General features: G+C 36.8%; 1 protein-coding gene across 1 annotated transcript in view; it reads right to left on the reverse strand.

The window, feature by feature from the left end:
- Window positions 1-27,099, reverse strand: part of LOC139151857 (voltage-dependent T-type calcium channel subunit alpha-1G-like) — a 130,442-nt gene that overhangs the window by 43,668 nt on the left and 59,675 nt on the right. Inside the window, 11 exon segments of the mRNA XM_070724886.1 lie at window positions 1,820-1,975; window positions 3,063-3,180; window positions 3,786-3,971; window positions 9,315-9,466; window positions 9,901-10,337; window positions 12,205-13,036; window positions 13,588-13,680; window positions 14,616-14,922; window positions 15,432-15,606; window positions 21,663-21,738; window positions 21,740-21,761. Of these exon segments, the coding sequence (XP_070580987.1) occupies window positions 1,820-1,975; window positions 3,063-3,180; window positions 3,786-3,971; window positions 9,315-9,466; window positions 9,901-10,337; window positions 12,205-13,036; window positions 13,588-13,680; window positions 14,616-14,922; window positions 15,432-15,606; window positions 21,663-21,738; window positions 21,740-21,761 (2,554 nt within the window).

A 27,099-nucleotide genomic window follows, 5' to 3' on the forward strand; every position in this document is an offset into this window, starting at 1 on the left:
ACATTGTAACAGACATTACCAAACAAAATGAGGTGATAGACACAGACAGACAAAAATGTCATGGCAAGATGTAAAAAGATTAATGAATGACACTGAAAATGGAAGAAGTTATGGATGAAAAATTGTTGAAAAAGTCCAAAAAAAAGAAGATGAAGGACCAGTAATATACTTACCAAGCATATTTAAAAGCAGCACATGCAGCCGAATGTAACAATGTGGACACCATGAGTGGATGGGGTACATTTGTAAGGTTGAAACAGGGTGTATACAGTATGTGGTTTGGTTTTTTTTGATGTGATATGTAAAGTTATGTATTGAGAAAAAAAGGGGTGTGGGAAAGAAGAGAAGATAGGAGATAGAGAAGAATTGGTTTTTGATTCATGCATAAATGGAATGAGTGAATGTGAAAAGATGGATGGAGATCCACAAAACTTGGTGCTGTAAAAAGGTGAGCTGACATGTTGCTTGGAATTGTCTGTTTTTACAAATTATGAAATGCACAAAAGCTGTACGTATACTATCAATTTCCGAAATCTCATTGCCAAAGGAGTAATTTACATCAAACTCTGTCACCTTTTAGAGTCTTTCTTTGGCAGAGTTTTATAATATGTACCAGGTATGTCAGATCCCTATGTCAATTGAACATGATCAAGTTAGAATTTGGTTTGAATTTTGGCAGGATTGTCGACCGGTCTTCGAACAAGTTTCTTCAATTCTGTACACAAATTGCACACATAATGAAAACATTTCCACTTTAGCAACAGTGAGCTCAACCGATTTTTCAGATCTAGATCTAGTGACTACACAGTGTAGCTGTGTGCTGTGACTGTGGAACAGACCTAACAACCCTTTGCAGCTATGTATACTTCACTTTGCAATCAGGGTCTGAGAAAACAAATAGGTCTGTTTCGGCTATTGCATGGTTAAACACATCACAATTATCAGTACAGTGCATACTTGAAATAAACTTGGAGAATGATAATGAAATAGGCCAATCCATGACATAATGACATGGTTTTTGCTCTACATTTTGCTCAACTTATATTCACATGCCACGTGCAAAGCAGATTAGACTTTGAATAGAAGGAAGTCAATTAAAAATGGACTTAAAATGCACAGAAATAACTGCACCATTCTGAGTAAAGACTACAAAATATTAACTATTATTTTTAAAATATGTATTGCTGAAAAATTACTAACTACACTTTGAAAGCCATTGTAACCCTTTTTCTGTGAAAAACAGGTAAAACATACCCTTGCGAGTGCAAGAATAAAGAGGTTAAAAAGCAAAAAAATTGCATAGCACAAGAGGCTTGTCTGGTTTTCTAACATGTCATACAGCCAGTAGACAGGTTTTAATTCAAATCACAAAGTTAAATGTGCGGAAGGCAAGTGTCTCCATTCAATTGCCATGATTTATGCTTGAAGTATATAAGATATGCAATAGACACCATACTTTTGATAGAATCAAGCCCTTTACGTGAAAAATAATTGTTCCCTCACAGCAGAAATGTTCTTTAAGGTATTTGAAAAAAGAGAAATTTGTCTGAAAGTGACTTCACTTATGCACAATAATTTACAATGTGATTCCGTGCCATGGAGAAATGATGCCTCCACTAGACTGCATCACTGGCCCCCTTTTCCTGCCACTAATAACTTGAGAAAAGTCTATACACCGATGAGTCATCCTTTATTATCGCTGGCGTCAAATCTAATGTCAGATTTATGACGGTTAAATGATGTCTGCCAAGTACAGTAATATCAATGCAACCATGACAAACATTTCCATGTCATTTGCTTGGTGCCGTTTCAGACTCACCTCTGACGAGAAGCCCTCCACTAAAATGGCTACCAGTAAATTAAACAGCACGTAATTTCCAAATGTCATTAGCGCGATGAAATATAACGCCGCCCAGGAGGAGGTTTTGGACATGCCATTATACAGGACCACGTTCCAGTCTTCCTGGGTCAAGATCTGAAATTCAACAGCATAAATGTAATCACAATTGCTGGCATGCACTTTTGTAAGTCACGGCTGAAGTAAATTGCAAAGAGGATAAACTACTCAGCAAGATGTTAAAGTTGTCTTGAAAATATTGAGAGTCGTCTGTGACAAAACTGCCTGATTAGATCGTGAGTTTCAATGTAAAGTGTATATCGGCATTACTTCACGTGAGCGAGGTGAATTTTAACTTGGCTAATTGACTGCAATAACCGCTGTGCCATAATACCACATTGTGCGATTACTCAACAAAATGGATGACATTGGCCAGTGACTGCAAGATCTATCGAAAAAGTGATGTGTTTTCCCCTGGGTTACTGACAGCAGTGCACTCTAGGCATAGATGTCTTGCTGTGAGGTATTTGTACTTTTGTCTGAGTTATGCAAAGTATCAACCTCTGTACTGGGTATCTAACACTCTCATCACAGCCAAGCGTTAGGTCTGGAGTATGCAAGAAATTCTCACACAATAATAATAGTAATAGTGATTATAATAATAATATTAATAATAATTATTATAATAATAATTATTATTATTATTATTATTATTGTTGTTGTTGTTGTTGTTGTTAGAATAATAATAATAATAATATGTGTGACAGTTGTGACCCATTTGTCATCACTGTTAGTGATTATGGTAACTATTGACATTGAAAGCTATGATGAACAAGACCAGTAGCTGCCAGTTACTATGTTCTTGTTGTATTCAAACCCACCACACAAAAACTATCTGTATTCAAACAACATATAATACTTACACTTGATAATGAAAAATGATAATTGAATGGAAAAAAGTCAATCATATGATAGTGCTGATTCGGAATGATGATACATTTCCAAATTTTCGACTTTCAGAAATTCCATTTTCAGGCATGGCAAAATTGGTCCTGTGGAATAGATTTCACTGGTCGCAACGTCAAAGTATATGATCATAAGCTGCCGATAGTCACAAAATAATTAAATTTGTTAAAATTTCTGGCAGCAGTAGTCAATGAAATGCCTGCAATAATATGTTTAGCATCACATTTATAGTACCAATCAATTCTATTTCTGCACTTACTTGAAACACTGTAACAATTGCCCAGAGCAAAGAATCAAAATTCTTCCTATCACATATCTTCTCTTCATCATCTAGATATTCACAAAATTTACATCCAAACAGATGCATTCCAAGAATGCTGAGGGAGGTGGAAAGATATTGAAAGAAAAAGTATGAGAAAACATTCTAAAACTACAATCCTGATTTTTGATAATTCCTCGAGGCTGGCATCTCAAACAGATTTTCATGATTCTTTCCTTCAATTAGAAAGTTATGCAGTCATTCAAAGGTTTTGAAAACTATAACAGCATAATTGAATTTTGCAACCCCCTTTAAGATGTATTTAATGTGCGGTGATTACATTCATTTTGGCCTGATCACAGTCCAAGGCAACTGAAACACAACAGAAGCCCTACTACCTAAGCTGAGAAAATGACCTTTTGCCTCAGTGTGACCTTTACCTTGCCATGACCTTTTGTCAGGTCGTGTATGCCTGGCAATTAAATAAATGTCCAAATTTTCACTGATAATGTTGAGTAAGGTCACCGAGGTTGAACTTCACAGCACTTAGCACGACCTCAAGGGAATTAATGTCAAAGAATTAAATTAAAGAGAAGTTCAACCACACTTTTACAAGCTCTGAGATATCCAATCCCAGAGGACAATGTTGGCTTTTTAAAATGAACTTTGTGCCAATTTTACAGTTTCTTGTTCTATATGAAACAAGGCTAGAGTTAAACTTACCTGAAAATGAAAATAAATAATACCAACAGGGAAAAAAATGTTGCTACATTATCCATTGTCTTCAACATCACCATGAGCTGCCTCCGCAGTGCTGGCATGAAGCGTACTAGTTTCAAAATTCGAAGCAAGCGAAATGTTCTTAGTACTGAAAGACCACCAGTGCCATCTTGAGCAATCTCAACAATGCTGCAGGGAAAATACAAAAACAGACACTGTCAAGCAGAATAAATGATAATGACTTCTCAATTTTGTATCTCCCCAAAATCTTTTGAATCTTTCCTGCATTTAGAAGAATCAATCAATGTCAGGGCCAAATATAGGTTCATGAATTTAACCCTTTGAGCACATAAGTCAATTTTTGTTGCCATTATAAAATATAACCCAGACAATGTTTGTCAGGTCCAAACATTTTCATTTTTCCCAAAATTTTGACCAAAAACTGGAGTTTACAATAAGTAGTGTCCACCTGGTCCAAAATTTTCTCAAGAATTACAGAAAAATTCATAAAAATTAGTAAAATATATCACCATAATTTTGGTGGGAAAAATTACAATACTCCAAGGGTTAACTCTTATACTTGGCGTTACATTGATTATCTACTGCAACAATGGCTATCAATACCTGCCACAGACACTTAGTGGGTACAGATGTTGTAATGAATAGGATCATTTGAAAGTTTTTTTACTAAGGTTGTCCTGTAGGAACCCAACCATAAAAGTGACAGTTTTACAAAATACGTTTTGGCCAAAAATTAAGGAAAAATTAATCCGAAAAATTGATCCTTGTATGTTTAATTATCATTTAGACAAATCTGAATTTCAGAAGGGCATCCAAAGCAGAACAATAAAGGTACTATGTATCAAAGAAAATGGCCAAATATCTCTTACAAGGCTTACTGACAATTTATTTTGAAGCTGATCACTTTTTGAAGTTGATTTGCATATTTTTGTAACTGCCACTATGACATTTACTTTTATAATTCCTATCCCATGATCAATCCCATGATGCATCCATCATCACACCCAAACACTAGGTGATATCGTGTACATGCAACAATTCTCAATAGACACTGACTGATCCTGACAGCTCCCTACGCTGTACATATGTACTGTAAATGGAGGCCAATTAAAATGGCTTTCAATTTGGATCAGAAACACTCAAAGAAAGTACAGGTGTACATTATACAAATTATCAAAGTTAATTTTAACTGACAATTTAGTATGACTAAAATTTTAATGTCCACAATGGTCAATCACTTATATGCACATTCTGTTAAACTGTTCCAGGTCAAAACTTGTCTGTCAAATACTGAGTGAAATATGAATTTTTTATCGCGTGAAACTTTTGATGTTTGACAAACATTGAGCAGAACATAGTAATCAATTCGTCTCGATATTAAACAGCATGGACAATGAAAATTACTTCTAAAATTAAACATCTTGAGTTTAACTTGTGCATGATTATCACAATAATGAAGAGATAATATGAAGAAGTTGAAAGAGAACAATTACCATGGGAGTTTTCGAAATGTCAAATCATGAAATAAGGGCATTTGAAACCTAGTATTACAGGAAATGAGAGATGCCTGCAACAGATCATAAGATTATTTTGAAATAACAGAGATCACTTTACAATCTGCGTAGTATACAGACATCTTCCTAACTCTTACAGATGCTGGTTTCCGTCAATTTTTTTCTTTTTTCTTTTGTTTTTGATGGATTTCTTTTACGATAATATAGCCTGCGGGACACTGGTTGCCTGTATAGTACTCTTTTACAATGATATGGACTGACCGATAGATGTATCAAAAAGTGATGGATTATGGTTAAGATGGAGTCAGAGGAAGGAAACAGCCCGCAGTGCGTTAACGCAAAGACTGCAAGTCACGAATCAGTCAACCTCAAACAATTGTCATCTCTCCATGCCATGCAAACAGGGAAACAGATGCCTGTTTGTAAAACACCCACATGAGACTTGAAAAACAAGAGGTGGGCTTGTGTTGCTAAAATCGTGATTTATAATTGTGAAGGCCTCCCAAGCTGTTTTGCCTTTTAGAGGTTCCTCCCTGTTAAATCTAACAAAAATATTTCAACTAGCAAGCTTCTTGTAGACAATATGGAGTGTAATCAAATATGTAACAGTGTCTAGCTGGTGGAAATTAAAGCGCAGTGGTCGTCGCGCTGCGCATCCTCCTGAGGGGGTCCCCCTCTGTTGTAAACAAATCCAAGAACGCTGCACATGTTACGGGTTGATTGTAATGTTTGCGATATTGCCGCTTGTTAAAATGGCGGCTGATCTGTCACAAGCATACCAACTAACCAAATGTAACACGCAATAAAAGGTCAATTAATCTAAGTTAAATATCTGCTGAATATTGAACAATAATTGCACGCTGGATTGAGATCACATTTGCTCATGATTTTCTTGAATCAGTTGAATGGGGCTCGGCTACTGTTATCGCTCGAGCCATAGAGCTAGACGTACGCATGTATACGCCAACAGACTATCAACGACCGGGCTCTAGTTTTCGACATCGCTAGCAAGGACGAGAGCTTTCATTTCAAGAGACCCGACAGGAGTACAACAAGTTGTACAAAGACAACAACTCAAACTACAGAAATCTACAGCTCGCAGAGCAATGCCCGCTGCAGCAAGAAGCATCTCTGCATCTGTTCCGTTCCGTGGTCTGTATGAACGTCCATGTCAAACCGGGTATATGGCGCGCTACACTCGGCTGTGGAGAATCCAACTCAACTACAACAAAGTTTACCCCGTTTTGGGGTGCAAACGAGAATTCTGAGTACAGGTATCAAGTCAAGCGAAGGACCTTTCATAGGTCTTCTTGTTATGTGGGGGTTATCTCACTTGAAAGAGGATTCAGACCTACCCGGCAATCAGGGGGTACAACAACAAAGTTTGCCCAGCACCGGTAGGCCTACACCAGCTAGCGGTTGGATCACTGCCATGACCGTGCACAGGCCCGGGGCACGGTGCACGGTGTAGCCGTGCAATTTTCCTGCCAAATGCCGCGAAAACCCGCTCGTTTTGTCTATTGTTTCCTGACATTTACTATTTCTTACCACGTAATACTAGGAGAAGTAAGACATGGTGATCAACAGTTGGTTGTGGGCCAAGTCGTCGCGGGCCGGCCGGTACGTTGTGGGACCGGATTCTCTATATCCGTGTACGTCAACGCGGTGACCGTCTCCCAACAACATCTCCCGTGTCCTGCTCAGGCTAGCCGATCATGGTCTTGAGTGTAATTTTTGTGTTAGGCATTGTGCTTGTTGCTGGTCTACATATATAGGCAATGTTGATCATTTTAGTTATGTATTTTCACTGTACTGTACATAGCATTGTGTATAACCAGCGTGATCGCGCGCGCGATCAAAGCTTTTTGTTCACTGTCTCTGCGTACAGTGAACTCAGCGACATATGTGCTGAGTGTAGTGTCCCAATGTTCGTAGCTCTACACGAGTTTATACCACTGAAGTTCGTTTCCGATCTTAATATTTTACTATTGCATGATGTTGAGTCTTACAAAGGCCTTAACAAAGTGGGGGACTGCTCCCATCTCACTCCTATTGAAGTTGAGAAGACTTATGTTTACAAAAATTTATGTTTATCAACAAAAAAACCACGCAAGCACGGCGCGACGACCACTGCGCTTTAATTCAACAGACCAGATTGGCCAATAGACACTCTCCTTCCTTGTTGATCTTTTCACAGAATAAATGCAAATTTGATATTTCATTGTAAAATGGTAAATACCTTGAATATGAACTATATCCCTCCACAAAAACATGAAGTTCTGGCATAAATCTAAATGCTGACTAAAAGCTAACACAGAAATTTTATGTTATATAATAAAGAGTCTTAGGATGTCATTGATGAAAGCAATTACCTTGTATGATCAAATGCATTGATTAAAACATTTCAAATAACAACTATCATAATTAGCTACCTTTGACACTGGCCAGCATCTCAAATTATTTCAACAAAAGGACTACCCTTAAGGTAGAACACGCTTCGGGGAAAGAAATTTGGACTCCCCATTCTTTGGTGATATACCACTTGTGGGGGTTCATTTTAAACACTTTCACCGCGGGAGGGCGCATTCTGCGCCAACAGCCAGAACTGCGGGAGGCGCGTAACGCGCCAAGAATGTACGCATTTATATGCGTTCGATATATGTTGACTTTGTCTGATCTACATCATGTTTGTTGACTATTTCCTCAAGCCTAGCGTTGCTGTACGAGGTAGAGGTCAAACCTAAATGAGCATGCGCGTCAAATTTGTAAACAAATGCCGCCATACTCGGTCATTTCTCGCCGTGATTGTAAGGATCGTGTGAGCGGTTGTTGTTTTTCTGTCAGAGAGTATTTAAAAATGGCGATGCAGGCACAGTTTAACAACGACTAAGCCCTTGAGCATGTTTTTCTAGACAGTGATGGTGGAATTGTTACTGATTTTGAAACTGAACTCGACGGAGATAGCGGAAGTCAAATTTCAAATTACAACTCTAATACCAAACTTGAACATGTTCCCGAACCAGTTGAGCAAAGACAGAGATTGCAAGCAAGACAGGCAGGTAGGCCAGCTGAGCGTGCTGAGAGAAAAGTGCAACAAAGGGCCGGTGACCGACGTCACAAACGTTGATGGGGTATCCTGTGGAGGTTGTACGACACCAATCTATCAATGACAATTACACATCGGACTTGCTACCAGTATATAAGCTTATATATAATATAGCTCTCTTTTGAATGTCGGATGATACCTGTTGTTCGAAGATGAACTTGTAATAAATATGCATATTAACCTTATTTATGTGGAATATGTTTTAGAGTATGTTTTCCCCCTACTGAATTTGAGTTACTAAAACGTATGTAGTACTTTTTAAAGTGTTACGCTGAAAAAAATACATTTATATATTGAAATAACAAAAAAATGCAACATTTTTTGAATTTTTTTGTAAAATCCAATATGGCCGCCATGATCAAGTGATCTTCTAGGTGTGTCACATGACTTTTTGTGCATTTTTATGATGCTCTGTCATATTGCAATACTCACTGAAAAAATTGTCCCGAATACTCTGATAATTACAAAGATACAGCTCATGCATGTAAATCAATATTTATAAGGCCATATTTCCATAGAAAACTACGCACAGGAAAGCACGTATAAAAATTAATTACGCAGTGAAAGTGTTAAAACAATAGGCTCTTGGTGAAAGAAAACTTTTCATCGGCTTAATTTTTCAAATTCCAAAAATTTATTTTTCTCCATAGAGTTAACACAGGGATGGCGGCCATTTTGAATTTTAAATATCGTAAATCTTGAGTTACTTGTTTCCCAAGTACCAAAATTTGCATGGTGATCCCCTGATTTTTTATTCTTTATTTTGAAAGAGAATGTTTGAAAGATTCCTCAAGGAAAGTTTGAGCAAAAGTTTAAGTCTTTCACTTTCAAGGAACGAACTACCTTAACAACATTATTACAGTGATTGAAAATTTATTTTAAAAATCTTACCTGAGTATAACTATGATCCCATCAAATACATTGAATCCATTTTTAATGTAATTCAGTGGTCCATAGGCTAAAATCTTCAACACCATTTCTAGCGCAAATAAACTTGTAAATACCAAATTGCTGATTTCCAGGACAAGTGTCAGCTCCTCAGGCTAAAATCGAAATGGTTGTGGGGGAAAAGGTAATTTTTTTATGTCGATGTCTTTGTATGCAATGAATTCATTCTACATTATTAACACTTGCCACAAAAATTTTTGGCACAACAACAATTGTCCAGTCTTGGATTTGATACAGTGCACATGAAACAGCCTGTAGATACATGTAAGCTAAAAACTGAACATACTTCAAAGATTTAAATTGGTGATCTTTTCATGTCATGTAATTTTGCAAATGATGCCAGGGCTATTATACCTGTTTATTTCTGACATGCATGTAAAGTTGGTACAACTTTTTTTTTGCAAACGAGACTTTCAAAGCAAACACTCACTGTGTTTTTGTATATGCTCTTCTCATATTAAAACTGTATACCAAAGGCACTATTATGAATCATTATGATGTTAAATTACTGGTTTATAATTCATCTTACCTGGTTGTGAAATTCTATTCCCATACTAAGAGTGTTCACTAAAATTGAAAGCAAAATTCCCCTCATGAAATATTTACTATCCACAATCTTCCGTAAAAATATCCTAAACCGTCCAAAGATTCCGAGCGGCTGCTCAGGCAAGTCCAAAGTACTTTTGTTCCAGTCATAGTCGGAATCTGAGTCCGAGTCTGACTCTGAGTCTGAGTCAGTCCAATCATAGTCTGCCCCCTGGCTCTCCATACATTCATGGCAGTGGGTGCACGCCCCGTGAGTTGGGCATGTGCTGTGCAAGGGACATCTTGCAGAGTGTAGATGACAAGCCTCAAGAGCAGATGGGCGTGGGGAATGTGAATATTGGGACGGACAAGGTGATGAACTTGACAATGCTGGTGCCGACAACCTCTGGCCCACTGGAGTGTGGGCCGGACTAATACAATCTGTGTATAGAGAAAAGAAAATTGGAATATTTGCTTTGTTTTGATTCAAGATTTGAGATTGGATCAACCAAGTTTTGGAAGAAATCCTGTGTTTGATATTCAGAGACAGTGTTTCCATTTGCAAATTTTCATTCCGCATGAATTAGAGTTTGGTCATTATATTCACTTAGTTTTCAAAAACTATACAGCAAAAAAGGGTGATTGCTACATCAATTTTCACCAGTAAATTTTTTTTCTGAATTGATATGTTTAATTGCCATCTTACTTTCTAAACATTTTACATGATGACCAGTTTCTCTTTCTATTTGAGAAACTGCACAGCTTTCTCGAGCAAAGTCAATGAATAATGTCTTTCCCATATTTTTACCAGGAATGTACAACTATTGAGATGTAAAAAAGAACTTACCAATATTTATTTTGAGCTTAATCATCTTAACATACAAATGTGTGACATTACTACAAACTTCTCACTGATTACAAATCTGATATGTGTACCATGTAATAAATACATGATTGAAATATTACTGAAGTTTACGTAATTAATCAAGGACACTTGGTCAGCACAATGAAACCATGAAACAGTTTGTTTTACCATGCAACACACAAATGCCCATGTAGGAATCATACCCCCTGCCCCCACGCCACCCTCCTGGCTTAAATACCAGTATGTTAAAATGTAAGGTGAAAGGTCAACTTGACCTGCTGTTTAACTTTGAACTCAAGCTAGTAAAGCCAAGTTTCATGCCAACTTCGTCTCTCAGCTTTCCTATTTAAAATTTCCCCACAGTATACACTTTTCCCATTTTTATTGCCTTGTTTTATAAATGCATCACATCAGTTGGCTAAGAGTCAAGTGTAATTTGACCACACTCCATTCTAAAACACAATTAGATGAATTCCGTCCAACTCTCTGAGGATCCCTACACAATACTTGAAATTCCAAAACTCTTTCCTATTTCAGCACGTTCCGTCCAACGCTATGTGTGCCATAGTTCAAATTTTTGCATGACACTGTGTACACTACAAACAGCACACAATTCTTCCTGTTACTCTCGGCCACCGATGGCCAACATTTCAGCATGATCGCCAGCACCCTGGTGGCTACTTCACCATTCAATAATTACACTATGTGCTCCACTAAATTTCCAATCAAAGATCTGTTCACGTTCCACAATCAACAATACTTTCTTTTTGTCCACACCAATGTATCTATACTGTAGTTGAAGAGAGTATTTGAACAAATGCCAAGACACATTGACTGAATGACGTTATGGAAGATTAAAATCAAACGAACAAAATCTCTGGTACATTTTAGATCTGCTGAGCTGGTTATTTGATAAATACAGGAGAAAACAGAAAACTTCCAAAAATTTAGCATCACCACATAAAACTGAAGTGATTTGAGTCCAAGAAAAGTAAAAATCACAGGCAGTAGACTGCACAGTCACAAATTTTGTTTTTTTGCGAGGAAAAAAGTGTACACAAAAGCCTTTTGTGTCTCCCTTACTATATAAAACAGTGCCGCCCACATGAACAAGTCCCTGATCAGAACACCTGCTCAAAATGCATAAATTTTTCGAACTATTGAGCACACCTTGCCACGAGGACATTTTCCCCTTCCCATTGGTATTTTACACTGTAGGAAATGACTACCTGCCCGCTGGTCAATTTCTGGCCAAACAGGTGAAATTTGAGAGTCATTTATCCATCTCAAATATGTGTATGTGAGTGTCTGTATGTGTGTGTGTGTATGATAAAAATTTGTCTGTTGGTGTATGTAGATGATTTTAAGACAGCATAAGGTTATCTGTATTGATCCACACAACAAAGCTGATAGGAAAAGGCAGACAGATATGATTTTTCTCACCTTTCTCTTGCTCTGGATTATTATTTGGTGACCTTTCAATTGGAGGTAATTTATCATATCTATTAAGTACTGTGTTGCCACCATTGCAGGAATCTAAGAGTCTATCCGTCAGTCTGTTTGGTGAGAGATCCGACAGATTATTCCGCTTGGCGTCGGCCTTCATTTTAGCAATGGCTAGTGCTTCGTTTGTGTCCTTGGAACTAGTGGTGGGGTAGTTTATCGACGACGCCCGGTGGATAGAGATCGTTGCTGTGGTTGTAACTATTGCGTGAGGGGAAGACCGCTGACTAGGGGTCTTGGGTAAGACAGAGTCAATTTTGGACACTGCCTCAGTGCAGTACGTGATCGAGTGAAGCGACTCATTACTAGGGTTCAGACTATTGTTTGTTGATGGCAACATCAGCCTGTTCGGCCGCGTCGGCGACGAGCCGATGTCACTTATTTCGGGACTGGCTCTCGGTGCTCTTGGACTCCCGTTACCATAGTGATAGTGATGGTGGTGATGATAGTGATGATGATGCAAATGCACGGATTTGGATCTCCGTCTCTTCTTCCGTAACGATATTGCCGGGGTGACTTTCCTCTGCCGCCTCCCCTGAACTCTTTTTAACAAACGGGAGATCCGCCTCCTGGCCCTCCGAACAAGATGTGCTAGATATTTCAGAATCTCATCATAACATCCCCCAGGTTCAGATGAACTCGTTAAAGTACTCGTAGAACTTTGCAACTTTCTCCTTTGTTCTTTCATTAATTTACTCTCTCGTTGTTTAGTCTCTGAGAATTGAGTTGCTATGACAACTAAACATAAATTTATCATGAAAAAGGCACCAATCTGAAATCAGAAGAAAAAGACATGAGTAAACCGTACACATTCAATTGAACAGGAAACTGGCCTTAAAAACAGAAATTTAAAATGCCAACAAGTAATCAATATGTCATTTATTATTAAAATATGAATTGGATTGAGGGTCATAATACATATTTTTTTCTTGGTTGGTATTTTCATAATGTGAATCAATATTTTAATAAACATGAATCACTTCACACTGTCATTGCATTTATTCCTCAGGGTGATAGCAGTAGATTTGCGAGTAAATCCTCATCTGTTATGACTTATTTGCACACAATTTAAAATGTCAAAGGATTGTGTCGTTGGTAAGTCTGTGCGAAAATCAGTTTCACTTCGCCATGACACAGGCACGCCACAACAAGTGATAACTAGGCGTCATCTTTCATTAGTCTGGCTTGTCTGGGAGTCGCATGTTAGTTAATTAATGGTTGCAGGGATCTACACACCACATCAAAACATCCACTTGAGACTAGTCACCATGACAACAAGTGGGGTTGGGAGGTGGGCAGGGGGAACGGGTCTACAGTACTTACAGTAATCAAAATGCAAAAATATATCCACGTCCAAAAGGAATAGCCGTCTTGGAGAAAATACATGATGTTAACCCATCCTTCAAGGGATATGACCTACAAAAACGGGAGACAAACTAACAAATGTGACTTCACTAACATGCACAGACCAGATACCGCAAGTACAACTCACAGGAAAGCCATGTGCTGGGGGTTACAGCCAGGTGGACAGCAACAAGCCAGGCGCACATTTAGCAGCCAGGAATGGGGGATACATAACAGCTTACAGATGTGATTTTTTTTTGTGTGTGGTGTGTGTTCAAGAACACACAGAAAAGAGGTACTTACAACAATAAGTGTAACAAAATATACCCAGTCCCAAAATGAGTGAGTATCTTGCAGGTAATACATCATTTCCACCCAGCTTTCTAAACTTATAACCTGAAAATTGAAGTGATACATGGGAGCAATAGAGAGAAAAGATGGAGAGATAGAAGAGGTTGAAGAGATACAAAGAAGAGGGCCAAGCAAGAAAATGTGATAAAAAAGGATGGCGATAGACAGAAACATTAACGTGAGAAATGAAATCTGAAACATGCAAAGTGAATCTGCTAAGTGATGAATAAGTGCAGTAAAACTGACCGAGTTACATGTGGAGACACTCTTTATAAATGATTGTAGATTTGCGTATGATGCGTGAATAGAATTCTTTTCTAACAGCACAAATGAAATAATGTCTGCAGTAGCCACAGTATGCATGCTTTAGAGTTCCATCAAGGACATGAAGTACACGTTGTGAAATTTCAAGTTTGTTCTGTAAGTGCAGCACGTGATCCTCTTTGGTTGTGTTAATGTACTTTTTTCCAATATATCAAATCCCCATGATAAGACACTCACTGGTGACATGATCACTGAAAATATTTCAAACCGGCAGAGTTGAATTTGTTAGAATATGTGTTATCACGACTTCATGATGGTGAGTTTATGAAGTAAACGCATGCAACATTTGAAGTTGTGTGCTGATGAATAAAAATTGTCAACTTTTTTTTTACCTGAAAAATGGCCACCCAAGCATATAAAATATTATCAAAGTTGATAGCGCCCATAAAAGGATTATATTGGCTAGTGCGGCATTCCGTGTAATACAAGTTCCAGTTGACACAGGATGTCATGTTGGAGTTGAAAGTATAGTTTACATAGGGCTCCACGGTTTCATTGCATATTAAGTTTCCTATTGTGTAGGGAATTCGCGGCAATGACATGTCCTCACAGCTCAGCATTCCAGGGTCCTTTGGTAAGCTACATATCCACTCATGTTCCAGTGCTTCAGAAGGCTTGTAATAGTCTGGTAAATCGTACCTATGGGTGGAAGGGGAGGAAGGGGAGGAGGGTGGAAGGGAAGGTAGATTGGAAAAAAGAGAGTAGATATTAATAAAAGACAAAGTTTCAGAAGATGATGGTTATTATCTTGAGGTAAAGACAGAGAAAAACAGCTAAATAGTAAAATCTAATATCCACTTTTAAAATAGAAAAAGAAAGTTTTGTTAGAAGACTAAAGGAGCAACAGGTATACTTTTGTATAATATTTTTTAGAATTTCTTAATATTTGTACTCATTTTGTACTCACCTCCTTACAGTACATTGATATACAAATTACAACAAATTAAATGATATACAAATTACTAGCCTTGCATGTACAATGCGTTGTTGACATATGCAATGTTATTGTTGATAAGTGTATGCTGGAACTGAAGTTTCATCGAGGAGAGTTTGAGCAAAAGTGTAAGTCTTTCACTTTCGACTACCTTAAACTACCAAATGCAAGAGTAGCCATTTGTTGGAGGATATTGAGACAATGAATCACTTACCCTGGTCCTAATGTAGCATTTTCAGGAACACTTAAAAAACACCTATTGCGCAGCAGGCCTGCCCACAGCTGAACGCCGATGATTCCAAAGATGAAGAAAACGAAGAAACAAAGTAACAGGACATTTCCAAGCATGGGCAGTGTGTCTAGAAGTAGCATTACTAAGATCCTTAGACCTGCAATGAAAGTAAAAAAAAGAAAACTTTATAGATATACCAGCTCCTCCAGTGACAACAGACAAACTCATCAACAATACCGGTACAAAAGTACTAACAAAGAAAATTCATGGAAAAAAGATAGGGAAAAGTAACACACTTTAAATTCTGGAGTTGAAACAGTACTAGCTACATGAATTTTGGACAAAAAGGACATCTTACTGTTGGAAATCAAAAATTCCATTCTGTAAGTCATTTATGAAATCACACACTAAAAATTGAAAACTGACCAAAATAAGGTACAATGAAACTAGTGCGTTCCCCGTACTGCCCTGCAAAGCAGACCTCCCTCTTATATATAGTCTCAGCGTGAACCAGTATGGAGGGCGAAATTTTTCACCACCCTTACACGGCCACGTCGGGCTCTCGCCGGCCGCCCACACATCTCTCCAACAGAACAGTTACAGATGTTGAACAGATATGGGCAGTTACAATTTCACCTTTTGCATTTGGAAAATAGTACATTGAACTTTCATATACGTGTTCCTCAAAATTAAAACAGATCCTTACATTTAGGCCATGTATAATTAAAATTCAAAAAAATTATTGATCAAAGCTGTGAAGTCCATTTGACCAAGCCACTGACTTTTAAAAAATTTTGTAAATCACAGTGTCAATTTCCACAGAAAACAAGACATGACTATTCCCATTTTGTTCACAACAAAAGGCAACTTGAGAGAATAATAAATGTGTATCTCATAATGTGCTTTAATACATGTGATATTTGTATGCCAAGATCTGATTGTGGCTGTCACAATAGAATTACAATCTAAGGGAACAATGCAAAGGAACTCTTGACCCACATTTAGGAACATAAAGCAATTTTAGCTTTTAACATTCGGATAAGGATCTTAATTGCTACACTTGAGGGCAACTATATGACCATTTGATATTTCTAATGGAAGCAACGCCTGGTCAAAATGGGTCTGAATGGCATAAATGGTTGTTTGATTACAGTGGACATAATTAAGGTGGTTGGAAAGGCTAGAGCGTCAGTTATAAATTTCAACAAAACTATTAAAATATAAAAGAAGTCAACATTCTCTGTGGAATAAAAAAAACTAGACATTTGGGCACAAAGGCATTGCAGAGTTATAGCCTGTTAAAACTTCTGAAAAACTGACCAAATAAGAAGAAGTTGGGGAGTCCTTAGTGTATTAACTATGGTAGAGGTCCCCTAGCTTTTAATAAAATGTTTGAAAAGGGAAAGTCATTATTTGCTGTTTTTCAGGAAAGTTTGACAAGGCGGTGCTGGCATTCAGAGTGAGTGACTGCTATTGTAAATGCATTTTTAGATTCTTTGAGTGTCAAAGAGGTGTCAAAAGTGAGATTAACCAAAAAAACTGCTCTATGACTTCAAAAGACGGGTGCAAATATGGCTTGTTTTCAACATTTTTGACAGAATAACAGTTTTCCTACATAATTGTATACCTATTTAATCCAAGTTTTAAATGAGATATGGACATGGAATTTTTACAGCCTATTAACAAGGTTACAGATAAGATTTGTATGGCACAATTTTCCTGTATTTGAAGTACTTTTTGAAAAATCACATTTTGAAATTTGAAAGAAGTTTTAATAATTTTTTGATATATAAACTCATGTAAAATCATAAAAACAAATTTTATTTACAAATCCTGCCGTACAAATCTTACAATAAATAGTGTCCACATAATTATAACTAATTTGGTAATATTAATACTATCCAATTATTATTAAATTCAAATATGTAAAAAAAATATGAAAAATTAAAGTTACATATTTACTGGTGTCATATTTCAAAATCATGGCTGCAAATATACATTTTTTATATTCTTTGGAGAAAATATTCACTAAGGGAGTTATCCTGAAAATTTGAACTAAATATCTTGATTCTAACACTTGAAACTTGACATTAACTCTGAGAAAAGAATTGGTGCAAAAATAGCCTTTCCAAACACCTTAACCAGACCATTCCATCCCTCTGTCATCTGTCATTTCAAGCTCTCTAGGCAAACATTAGTGTCACTCTAAGGTAAAACTGACCATCTTCTTGCTTTAAATTTGCGCTGATCGCCAAACCTTAAAGCTCTCTTGTAAATATGCTGTCTGCAACAGTGTAAAATTTGTACTACATTGTTTGATTTCGCTCTGAATCATCCTCGCTGGGTGAGGCCTTAGCAACGCACACTACAAGCAACACTGAAAATGCCTGCTTCTATTATGTTTTATCTTCAAGACACACACAACAGATCGCGTCCTGATGTCATCAGATACAGGACATGTACTGGCCAATTCTTTCATATCAACCCAACACTTTTTTAAAAAGAACACATATGATTTTATAGGCAGGTATGAGTCATGTTTCCAACTGGAGCAAATGAATCACTATCTCCAAAGAGAAAGTCTTTTTGATCAGAAAATATGAATCTATTAGTTTTCACCTAAAGAATGAACAAAACTATCACGATCTGGAAAGTTTAGTTCTTTTACATGTGAATCAATGACTTTGTAAGAAAAAGTAAAATTTTAAATGATTCAATTTACATAGAATTTACTTCCACACTGAACATTAGTAAAGGTATCTACGTAAGGTCTGGCTATTAGCAATTCCTAATGCTATCGGTGTTTGTCTTTGTTGGGTAGCAGGCTATTAACATGTACCATGGTATGCATCTATTACTGTAACACCCACATGGTCATGTCCATTTTCCTGTAAAACATGAATTCTCCATCAGTGGCTAAATAGCCGAGTGCCATGGTTTGGTTTTAATGCATTTCAATGCATGCACCAATCAGACTTCACAGCTTATCTCTGAAGTTCATCGCAATGTCAAGTGGTACGTGGAGCCATGTCAGCCCTAGCAATGATACGAAAGCCTGGCTGAAGGTGACATTACGCGAGGCATCGGGCAAAAACTTGGCGAGGTTGTTAACCCTGGCATTATGCCGTTTTAAGCCGAAAGTCATGCCACTTTATCAGCTAGCGCATACTTGATGTGAGATGTATAGCCTCTGATTTCTTTGACAGGATCACACTTTCAAAACGTGCAGCTGATACAAACTGACCTACTTTTCATCTGTGCCGTTACATTCCCAGCATTCTAACCATAATCATTTTATCCAGAATAACAAAACAAACCATGACCAAACACAAATCTCTATAAATGCTTAGATCATGAATCTCTTTCATATCACACTTTATAAAGCCACTGACAGAAGGATGGGGCAACGTTGACTTTATTTTTAATGCAAGCTCATTTGAGCTAAGATTCAAGTGCACCGTGCTCAAGTGCTGCAGATTTCAGCTGGAGAAAGCAATAACATCAAGTGTACAACGGATATTTACCAAAAACCCACTCTTGGTATATGAGCACGTTGCTTACTTAGCAACAAATGACACAATCCTAAAAAAAAATGTCCATGAGGTAGCCATATTTATGTCATGAGAACAGGTACTTATGTAGCATAGGCAAAGATACTGAGAATATTTATAGGCTCCTAAAATCCTGTCAAGGAGACATTTATATGTTGGTTTTTCCTCCACAAACAGCAAAAATTCAACAAGGTCATCCAAATTTAGTGCCTTCCACTCTCCTTGGTTGAACAAGAGACTCTTGAGTAGATAAATATAGTTTGTGTGTAATTTAATAAAATTTTAATACAGCTGAGTGAGATTTGGCACAGGGAGAACATCAGTTTGGAGGCTCTATAATCTGGTCTCTAATGCTCAGAGGTTTTAAATTGTTATAACACTGTGATATCAGCCCAGGATTTTTCATCAACGTATTCACAATTACCTGAATCTGCAAGCTGAAAAGTTTTGCAATTCAATATTGGGAAACAGGAGTTTAGATTGTGTGTGAAAGGAAAGTAATAATATGTGAAAACTTGAAAGTGGCCAACCAAGGCATTCCTTGATTTAAATTTAAACAAGGTCTGTCCAGACTTCAGAAACTCTGTATTACCAAGGCACACCAATATACTGGTGTGTGCATCTCATCAACAACAACTGCTGAAAATTGGCTCCATTTTAAAATTTCAAAACACAACCATTTGTAAGTCGGCAAAGATGACCTTTCAACTGTAACCATTTTACTCCCAATTTGCTATACAGCAATCCATCTTCGCCATAGAAAACAACAGGGCGGTACAAAAATTTATCGGTGTTTAATAGGGATAATCCAGAACATGATTTGATAATGCTCCATGCTGACCTAAAAACACTGAGAAGCAGGCCAGTAACCGGTATAGAGGCCAGGGATCATTAACGCAGTACTCTCTGATCAGATTAAACTTCTCTTCAAAGGTTATCTTTAGTGTGTGCTGTTGGCATCTAAATCAGACTCTTTCTTTATTACACTACATGGAGACATAAACCAGCCTGTATAAAGATATCTATCTAGGGGGGCTTGCTTGGTTCATTAATCTTGACAAGTTCTGATTATCTCAGACTAACATATCTACTCAAGATGAGAAGTTTCTAAAGTTACATGAATGTTGTTCTAATTATAACCAAACACTAAATCTTGACACTTGCAAGAAAACGCCGTGCCTTATAAATATCACGAATGATCAGTGTGTATTTCATTCTGCATCGACTTCAAAATTCCGAGATTTTGAAACAAATCTTTCTCTGTTGAATCTTTCAATTGCAATAATTTTTCCCATAATTTAAGACTTTTCCTTTTTTTTTTGTTTTTTTGGTGGGAGGGGATTTTGTTTGATTCTTTTGGTGATGACAGTTGTGGATTCTTGCATGGAATAAGCATTTAGAATTGCTTGCTATTTTAGTATTCAAATCCTAAATACTGCCATATCAATTTAAATGGTATTTGATATTCATTTTCCCATATTATGAATATTTCTTCACATCTCTCAATGATGTTTTACCGCTTTTCATTGATACAGTTCACCGAGTTCTGAAATATTTGCGAAATCACCACAAACATTTTGAACAAAAACAATTTTATGCCATTACAGTTACATACTGTATTTCCCATAAGGCCCAATTCAGAGGGGGGTCGAAAGTGAGACGAGCAGATCTGGGTGGAGCAGAGGTTGTAAATTCTGTAAAACAATTGATGTCAGCAGTGTGTTAACCCCAACTGAACCATGTCCACACTTCACGGTGAGATATCTTTTTTCCATGAAGCGCAGTCACACTTATATGAAATAGGTCACACTACAAATCACGCTGAATAATTGTCTTTTTCACAACTCAGAATACAATTTACGAGATTCGATCATCAGATAACACTCACTTAATGATCATGCAAATTAATGTTTGTTTTGGAATGACTAGAACATTCTTTTCCCCTTTTCAAAACAATTCCAATCACAGAAGGTGGAGGAATTGATACTTTGCATGTTTATGAATCACATACCAAACTTTACCCAACTTTAAACAGTATGTAACTCATCAATGAACAAAGTACGCACTCATGAACAAAGACCTGGTATCTTTGCTCCATGAAAATCTTGAACACATGTCTATGTGAACAAAGAAGAGATGCTTGGTTTACATTCTGCAATTAACTTTGAACAGAGATTTCAAGTCAGGCACACCTGAACAACAAGATCACAGTATTTGATGGTTTTTCAGGCTGACCACTTTAGTTAAAACAGAACCTGTACAAAATCAGATTAAGACCAACAAAAAAAAGACTGACCCTTTGGAAAAAATGTTTATCTTTCATAACAAATTTATCAACATATGTACGTTTGCATATCACAAGTTCTCGGACATCATGTACTTGATCACAGAAAATTCCTTTCAATTTTTATTGCACTGCTATCGGTCAACGCTATCCCCAAAGTAACCTTCATCTTCACTTGTCCTGTCCGACAGCAGTTTACGGCTGAGAGAAACTCTTGCTGATTTCGGCCAATGCCATCAGCAGTTCACTCAAGGTCATGCCAAGTACGTTTGAACTTCCCTTGAATCAAAACCAAACAACTTTCATTGTCAAAACAACATGGAAAATGAATCTCCTTCGTCTAATAATGGAAATACTTGGTTGATGATATATACTTACTTGGGACTCTGTTGATGGCTCTTAGCGGACGCAAAACTCTGACAGTTCGGATTGCTGATAAAGTTACATTTTCCATGATTTAAACTATACTCTAATGCTCTGAAATACAAACAGATGATTAAGATATTGGTCAGTGAATGGATTTTGTCATTTGAACTCAAAGACTTACCCAAGAACAAACCAGTTCCCTACAATGCAAATCATAGTATACAATCTCAGTTTTTTTCCATATTCTAACACTTATTTTGATGAACTTCCAAACCCTGTTACTGAAAATACACCACTTATATAGTGTACATATTCCCTACAGGTGGGCAGATATTTCCAAAGGTTGATGTAACATTTAGAGCTGTATGATTGATGCCAAACCATGAATATTCAATAAGGCCTGAATGTCTTTTCAAACATTAATATTGAAATTGCTTTGGGACGGATTTGAATATTATTTCATTTGTTGTGAGTTCTGGTTTCTGTTTATAAACTTTTAAAAATTTGTTGGAATCTGTTGTTAGACTTCAAGTCTGTTTACTCGTCACAAGAATATTTTCTTCCTATCACGTCTTAAAAATGACTTGCTTTTCAAATGTTTTGATAACGATTACAATTACTTCTTCATCTTCAAACAAATGTATAGAAAACCTCACCAATTAAAATCACTCATGCTGACTGTGCTACATAATTGTGCAATACAATTAAACAGAAAGCGGTAGAATAATTTTTCATCTCTGACGTAAAGTGGTGACAATATATACTTTGCACATCCCTCCATCCAACTTTATATCTCTATTTTGTACACAGAGTTAAAATCAAAGGCACATACATGTATAAACGCACTTTTATCACCAATACCTTCAAGGCATGCACATTGTATATACCATTACACAGTATATTCACCCACATCCAACCCCCTATCAATTAGATATTTGCATTCAATTTCACATTTTCAACCGACACGTGCATTTTAAATTCCTTGATCTCACAGTGTTAACAAATCATTTTTGCTCTCACAAGACTCAAAACTGTAACAGTGAGTGTGTACGGCTCTGGATCAGAGCTCATCAGGTTGGCAGGCTCATTAAATTCAATGAAAATCGAGTATGGTATGTGTACATATGCATCCAAAACCAGGGGTTGACAGAGTATATTGTATCATAGACAGAGGCATTTCTTCCCCTCTTCCGGTCTATGATTGTACACGACAAGAACCCATCACCGAAATGGATATATGAACTGGAATACATTTTTCTGTATGCAGGCAATCACTGAAATAGATGCATGTGGAAGTTTATTACGACATTCCGTAAGTGCAATGGATGGAGGTAGTTTCCTGAAAACTGGAGATTAACAGTGGGCATGATATGTCAGTTAGCTTATTCAACAGTGAGAGATTATGCACTTTACTGGTGGCAACTTTTTCCACCTGATTTGACACTGACATGCTCAAGGACTAATGCAACAGATGAAATTTTCCTGAAAGGTTGAAAAATTGAGCTTGCGTCAGCTACTCATACATTTTTTACAAACTTTAAACAAAACTGGCATATTTCTACTGCATGAAAACTGAGATATTGATTAATGTCTTTGGAAATTGCATGAAGATTTTTGCTGTCTACACTACTAGCATGTCTGTGAAAGCGCAATACATGATGGATATTTGGGGGTATTTTTTGGGTACCATGGCAAAATTAAATTGATTCATGACTGTAGATTTCAATATGCAGGACGACAAATGAAACCAGGTTACCATCAAGGCAGGAATGTATTTATCAGCGGCTGGGGAGGAAAAGATAAATCAACCACAAACTAGGGTCAGGGACATTAAGACAGATGAAGATGACTTTATGGGCAGACAGGGAACTGTTAAATTAGGGATAAATTCTGTAAAATTCTCATGGAGGATACAGAGGTGGCAAATGTCTCTCATCCGAGATACAATCAAATATTACTCTCATCTCAGTTAAGTCAGAAACATAGATTTTCTTTAGAAAATTACTGGGTATGGGTAAAGAACTTCGTCCATGTGTACCATAACACTCCTTGAAATTCCATGGATGTATTTCTGATCTTGTTGTAAAGCAGGTACATGAGGGTTTTCACAGCAAAGGACTCCAACTTAGAAACACTACATCTCAAACTGGCTTTGTTTTATTCTATCAAGTTTTTGCACTCTCTCTTGGGAAATCTTCTACAGAATGTTTTGTTAAAGTCTCGATGGCACTTCATTGAATTTATGAGCTGCCCCAGTCCCGATACATACACAATATTTGTTCCAGTACCAAATATATACATAACACGGGCCTTCTTCATAAGTTCAATGAAGTCCATCGGATTTGGGAAATCATGTTCAAAAAAATGAATGTATTTCCCCTTCATCACACTGCAGTGAAAAAAAAAGAAATTTCACAATTTTTTCCTGAGTCTACACTTGTACTCTAGTTTTCTACCAGCCTGCTTGTAAACTTGACAAAACAAACAAAAAGAAAAGTCTTTTTCATCCTTACAATATTTGACATACAGTTTACATCTGCATCTAATATTAACTAATAGATTTCAAAGAAATAGTTGAGAAGAAACAGGCAGATTTTGATTTTATTCTGCTAAAATTTACAATGACTTGAAAGGGACTGTCTATAATTTCTTAAAAAGCACTAAGTTTCTTGGTGAATTTAAAAAAAGATGTAAGAGAAAAAGATAAGCTAAGATGGACTTCATTAAAAATTTGAAGGAAGGCACCTAGCAGTAACGGTCCATAGAGTGACATGCATCCAGTGTATTGAGGCCCACACAGAAGTGCAAAGCTACGGCTGTACATGGAAAGGATATGGTGTTTTATACAGATATGAAGATGAGAATATCATTCCTTTTAAATACATCAGTCATTTTTACATGAACTGAACTCCACGTTCAGAAGGAACTACCAGTGACGTCTGTGTGACTGAGGTAATTGCACATGTGCACACTGACACACACCCTCATACATACACAGACACACACACACACACACACACACACACACACACACTTGAACTACATGCAAAGCGATGCCGTTTTTAACTGTTCACACATGCTTTGATATGGAGAATTACCTACTCCATGCCACAAACAACAACATTTATGTGCTTATAGAAAAAAAAATTAATGGGTGATATTACAGTATGAATAAAACTCACACCAAGCAAATCTAAATTTCCCATGTTTGTTTTTTTCTATTAAAAACTATCACAGATGGAAATGGCAAGTTAGAAAATTAGTGTTCTAAAATCACAATCACAGTGAAAATATGATCAAATCAACCTCACCAACAGAATCAAACAGTGTTATTATACTTTGTTGGAAAATTTCCAAGTAAATTTTCTTGAGTTCTGTTACACAATTGAAAGAAGTACAGTAGCTGCATTGTTTCCTGTGTAATACAATCTACATTCTATTTTTTGTATTATCCTATAATCAAAGACTAAATTTTCAAGGGGAGCAATCAAGACTTTATAAATCAGAATGCAATTCATAATTTTTTGCATACAGATTACGATCATCCGAAAATTTAATGTGTATTCATTTTTGTGTTGTGACTGCAAAACAGTCAATATTTCAATAATTTTTTTTGCATTGTCAAAAATTTGTTGGCTAGGAACTTAAAATATTTGATGGAAACCACTTTTACGTATGAAAAGACTGCATGACACGACCAGAAACAAACAAACTAAAAATCTTTGGAAATGGCAAAATGAGCAGTCTGTCAAACTTAACAAAGCTACCAAACAGGCTTGGTTACTTTTCAATGAATTTTCAACATTCATTCTGTACTAACTCTAACTTCAGTGCAATTTTACAATAAATCTTGAGAAGCAACATTTTTTGTTGCTTATTTTGTAAGGTGCGAATTGCCAACAATATTCACAATACAGATACACAGCAAAGGCACCGACCAGGCAAACAAAGAACGGTAAGTATTTTTGTCATTAAAACACAACCTTTACAGAAAGAAATTTTCCACAACTTCCTTTAACTATTAGCATGTGTGGGGTGGGGGGGGATGCAGTGTCTCATACTCTTCAAAATGAATGAAATGCACACATAACACCTGTGTGGACCTCAATATCAAGTTCACCCGTTATGAAGACTCAGGCTCTATAAAGCAGCACACTATCTATGCAAATTATGTGGGAGAGACCAGGAGGGACATCTTACATGATAAGATAATCAGCAACGCTTTTGAGATTGAAAAGAAAAAGAAAACGACAATAATGATTAGTTATATGTCAAACTATAAACCAATGCAGAGAAAACTCTGATTTTGAGATACAACATCATGAAAAATAAAGCAACAAAAATTTTTTTTCTCATGTTTTAATTGAACGTAAAATGTGAACCAAAATATTTTACTTTTTTTTTGGTACATTGGTTTGCCTTATGAATGAGCTTTCACAGAATATACAAAACAATGCAAACTGCTCGATGGAAACTTGTATCTTCAAATGATTACAATTAAAACAAAACAAACAAGCACACAAACAAAAATGGTTTGATAAATAAATGAAGATGTTAAAATAAATTGAAAGAAAAACAAAGGTGGATTGATGAACAAAAAGGCGGTGTGGAACGTTAGCTGAAGTGGACAGAGCATATTAGAGAAGTGGCAAGTTTCACATGCAAATTGTGTACCCACAGCCCAAGGGCACTCAGCCCACTCTGGTTAGAATACTGAGGTCACGGTAAAGGTCAAGGTCAGTACACAACATGAACCGAAAACACCTTTTGCCTGGTATTGTTAATGGTGAAAACCTCTCTGTAATGATGGTTTTATACATGAGAATATTTAGGGAGGTATGGTGAGGGGGAGCGATGATCATTATATATGCGTGTCTTGTTCATGTGGGTTGGGAGGTGTGCAGCGCATGCGCAAATTTTGCATAACACACATGCTCATGCAAAGTCCTTGGTCCATCTTTTAACTGATGGACGGGAAAAAGTTACATTTCTGGGTATGTGCAATCTGCAGTTAGGATAGTAAAACTGCATTACTGCATATGTCATCAATAAAATGATGGTTTCCAAAAAATGTACCATCTAAGAACTTGACTCACAGACTTGCAAAACCATTGAAAAAAACATATACCTTATATTATTTTTGTTTTGGTTTTAATTTTACAGACACACTGGCTGCAGTTAGTGCCATGCAAAAAGATATATTTGATCACTCATTTAGTGACCAGTGCGAAGATGCATGGTTTACGAAACTTTTTATTTTTGAAAAGACGACAGTGACAATAACAGTGAATGGTGTGATTTGAAAGTATGGCAACTATCACATGAGTTGTGAAATCACAAAGCAAAAACTCTTGTTATTGTTCATCACAATAGATCAAAACACACACAACACATACGTCCACAAAATGCTAACTGATGATGAAGGACAGAAAAAAAGAAATATGACAGC

The sequence above is a fragment of the Ptychodera flava genome, chromosome 15 (assembly GCF_041260155.1).
Source record: "Ptychodera flava strain L36383 chromosome 15, AS_Pfla_20210202, whole genome shotgun sequence".
NCBI classification, from domain to species: domain Eukaryota; kingdom Metazoa; phylum Hemichordata; class Enteropneusta; family Ptychoderidae; genus Ptychodera; species Ptychodera flava.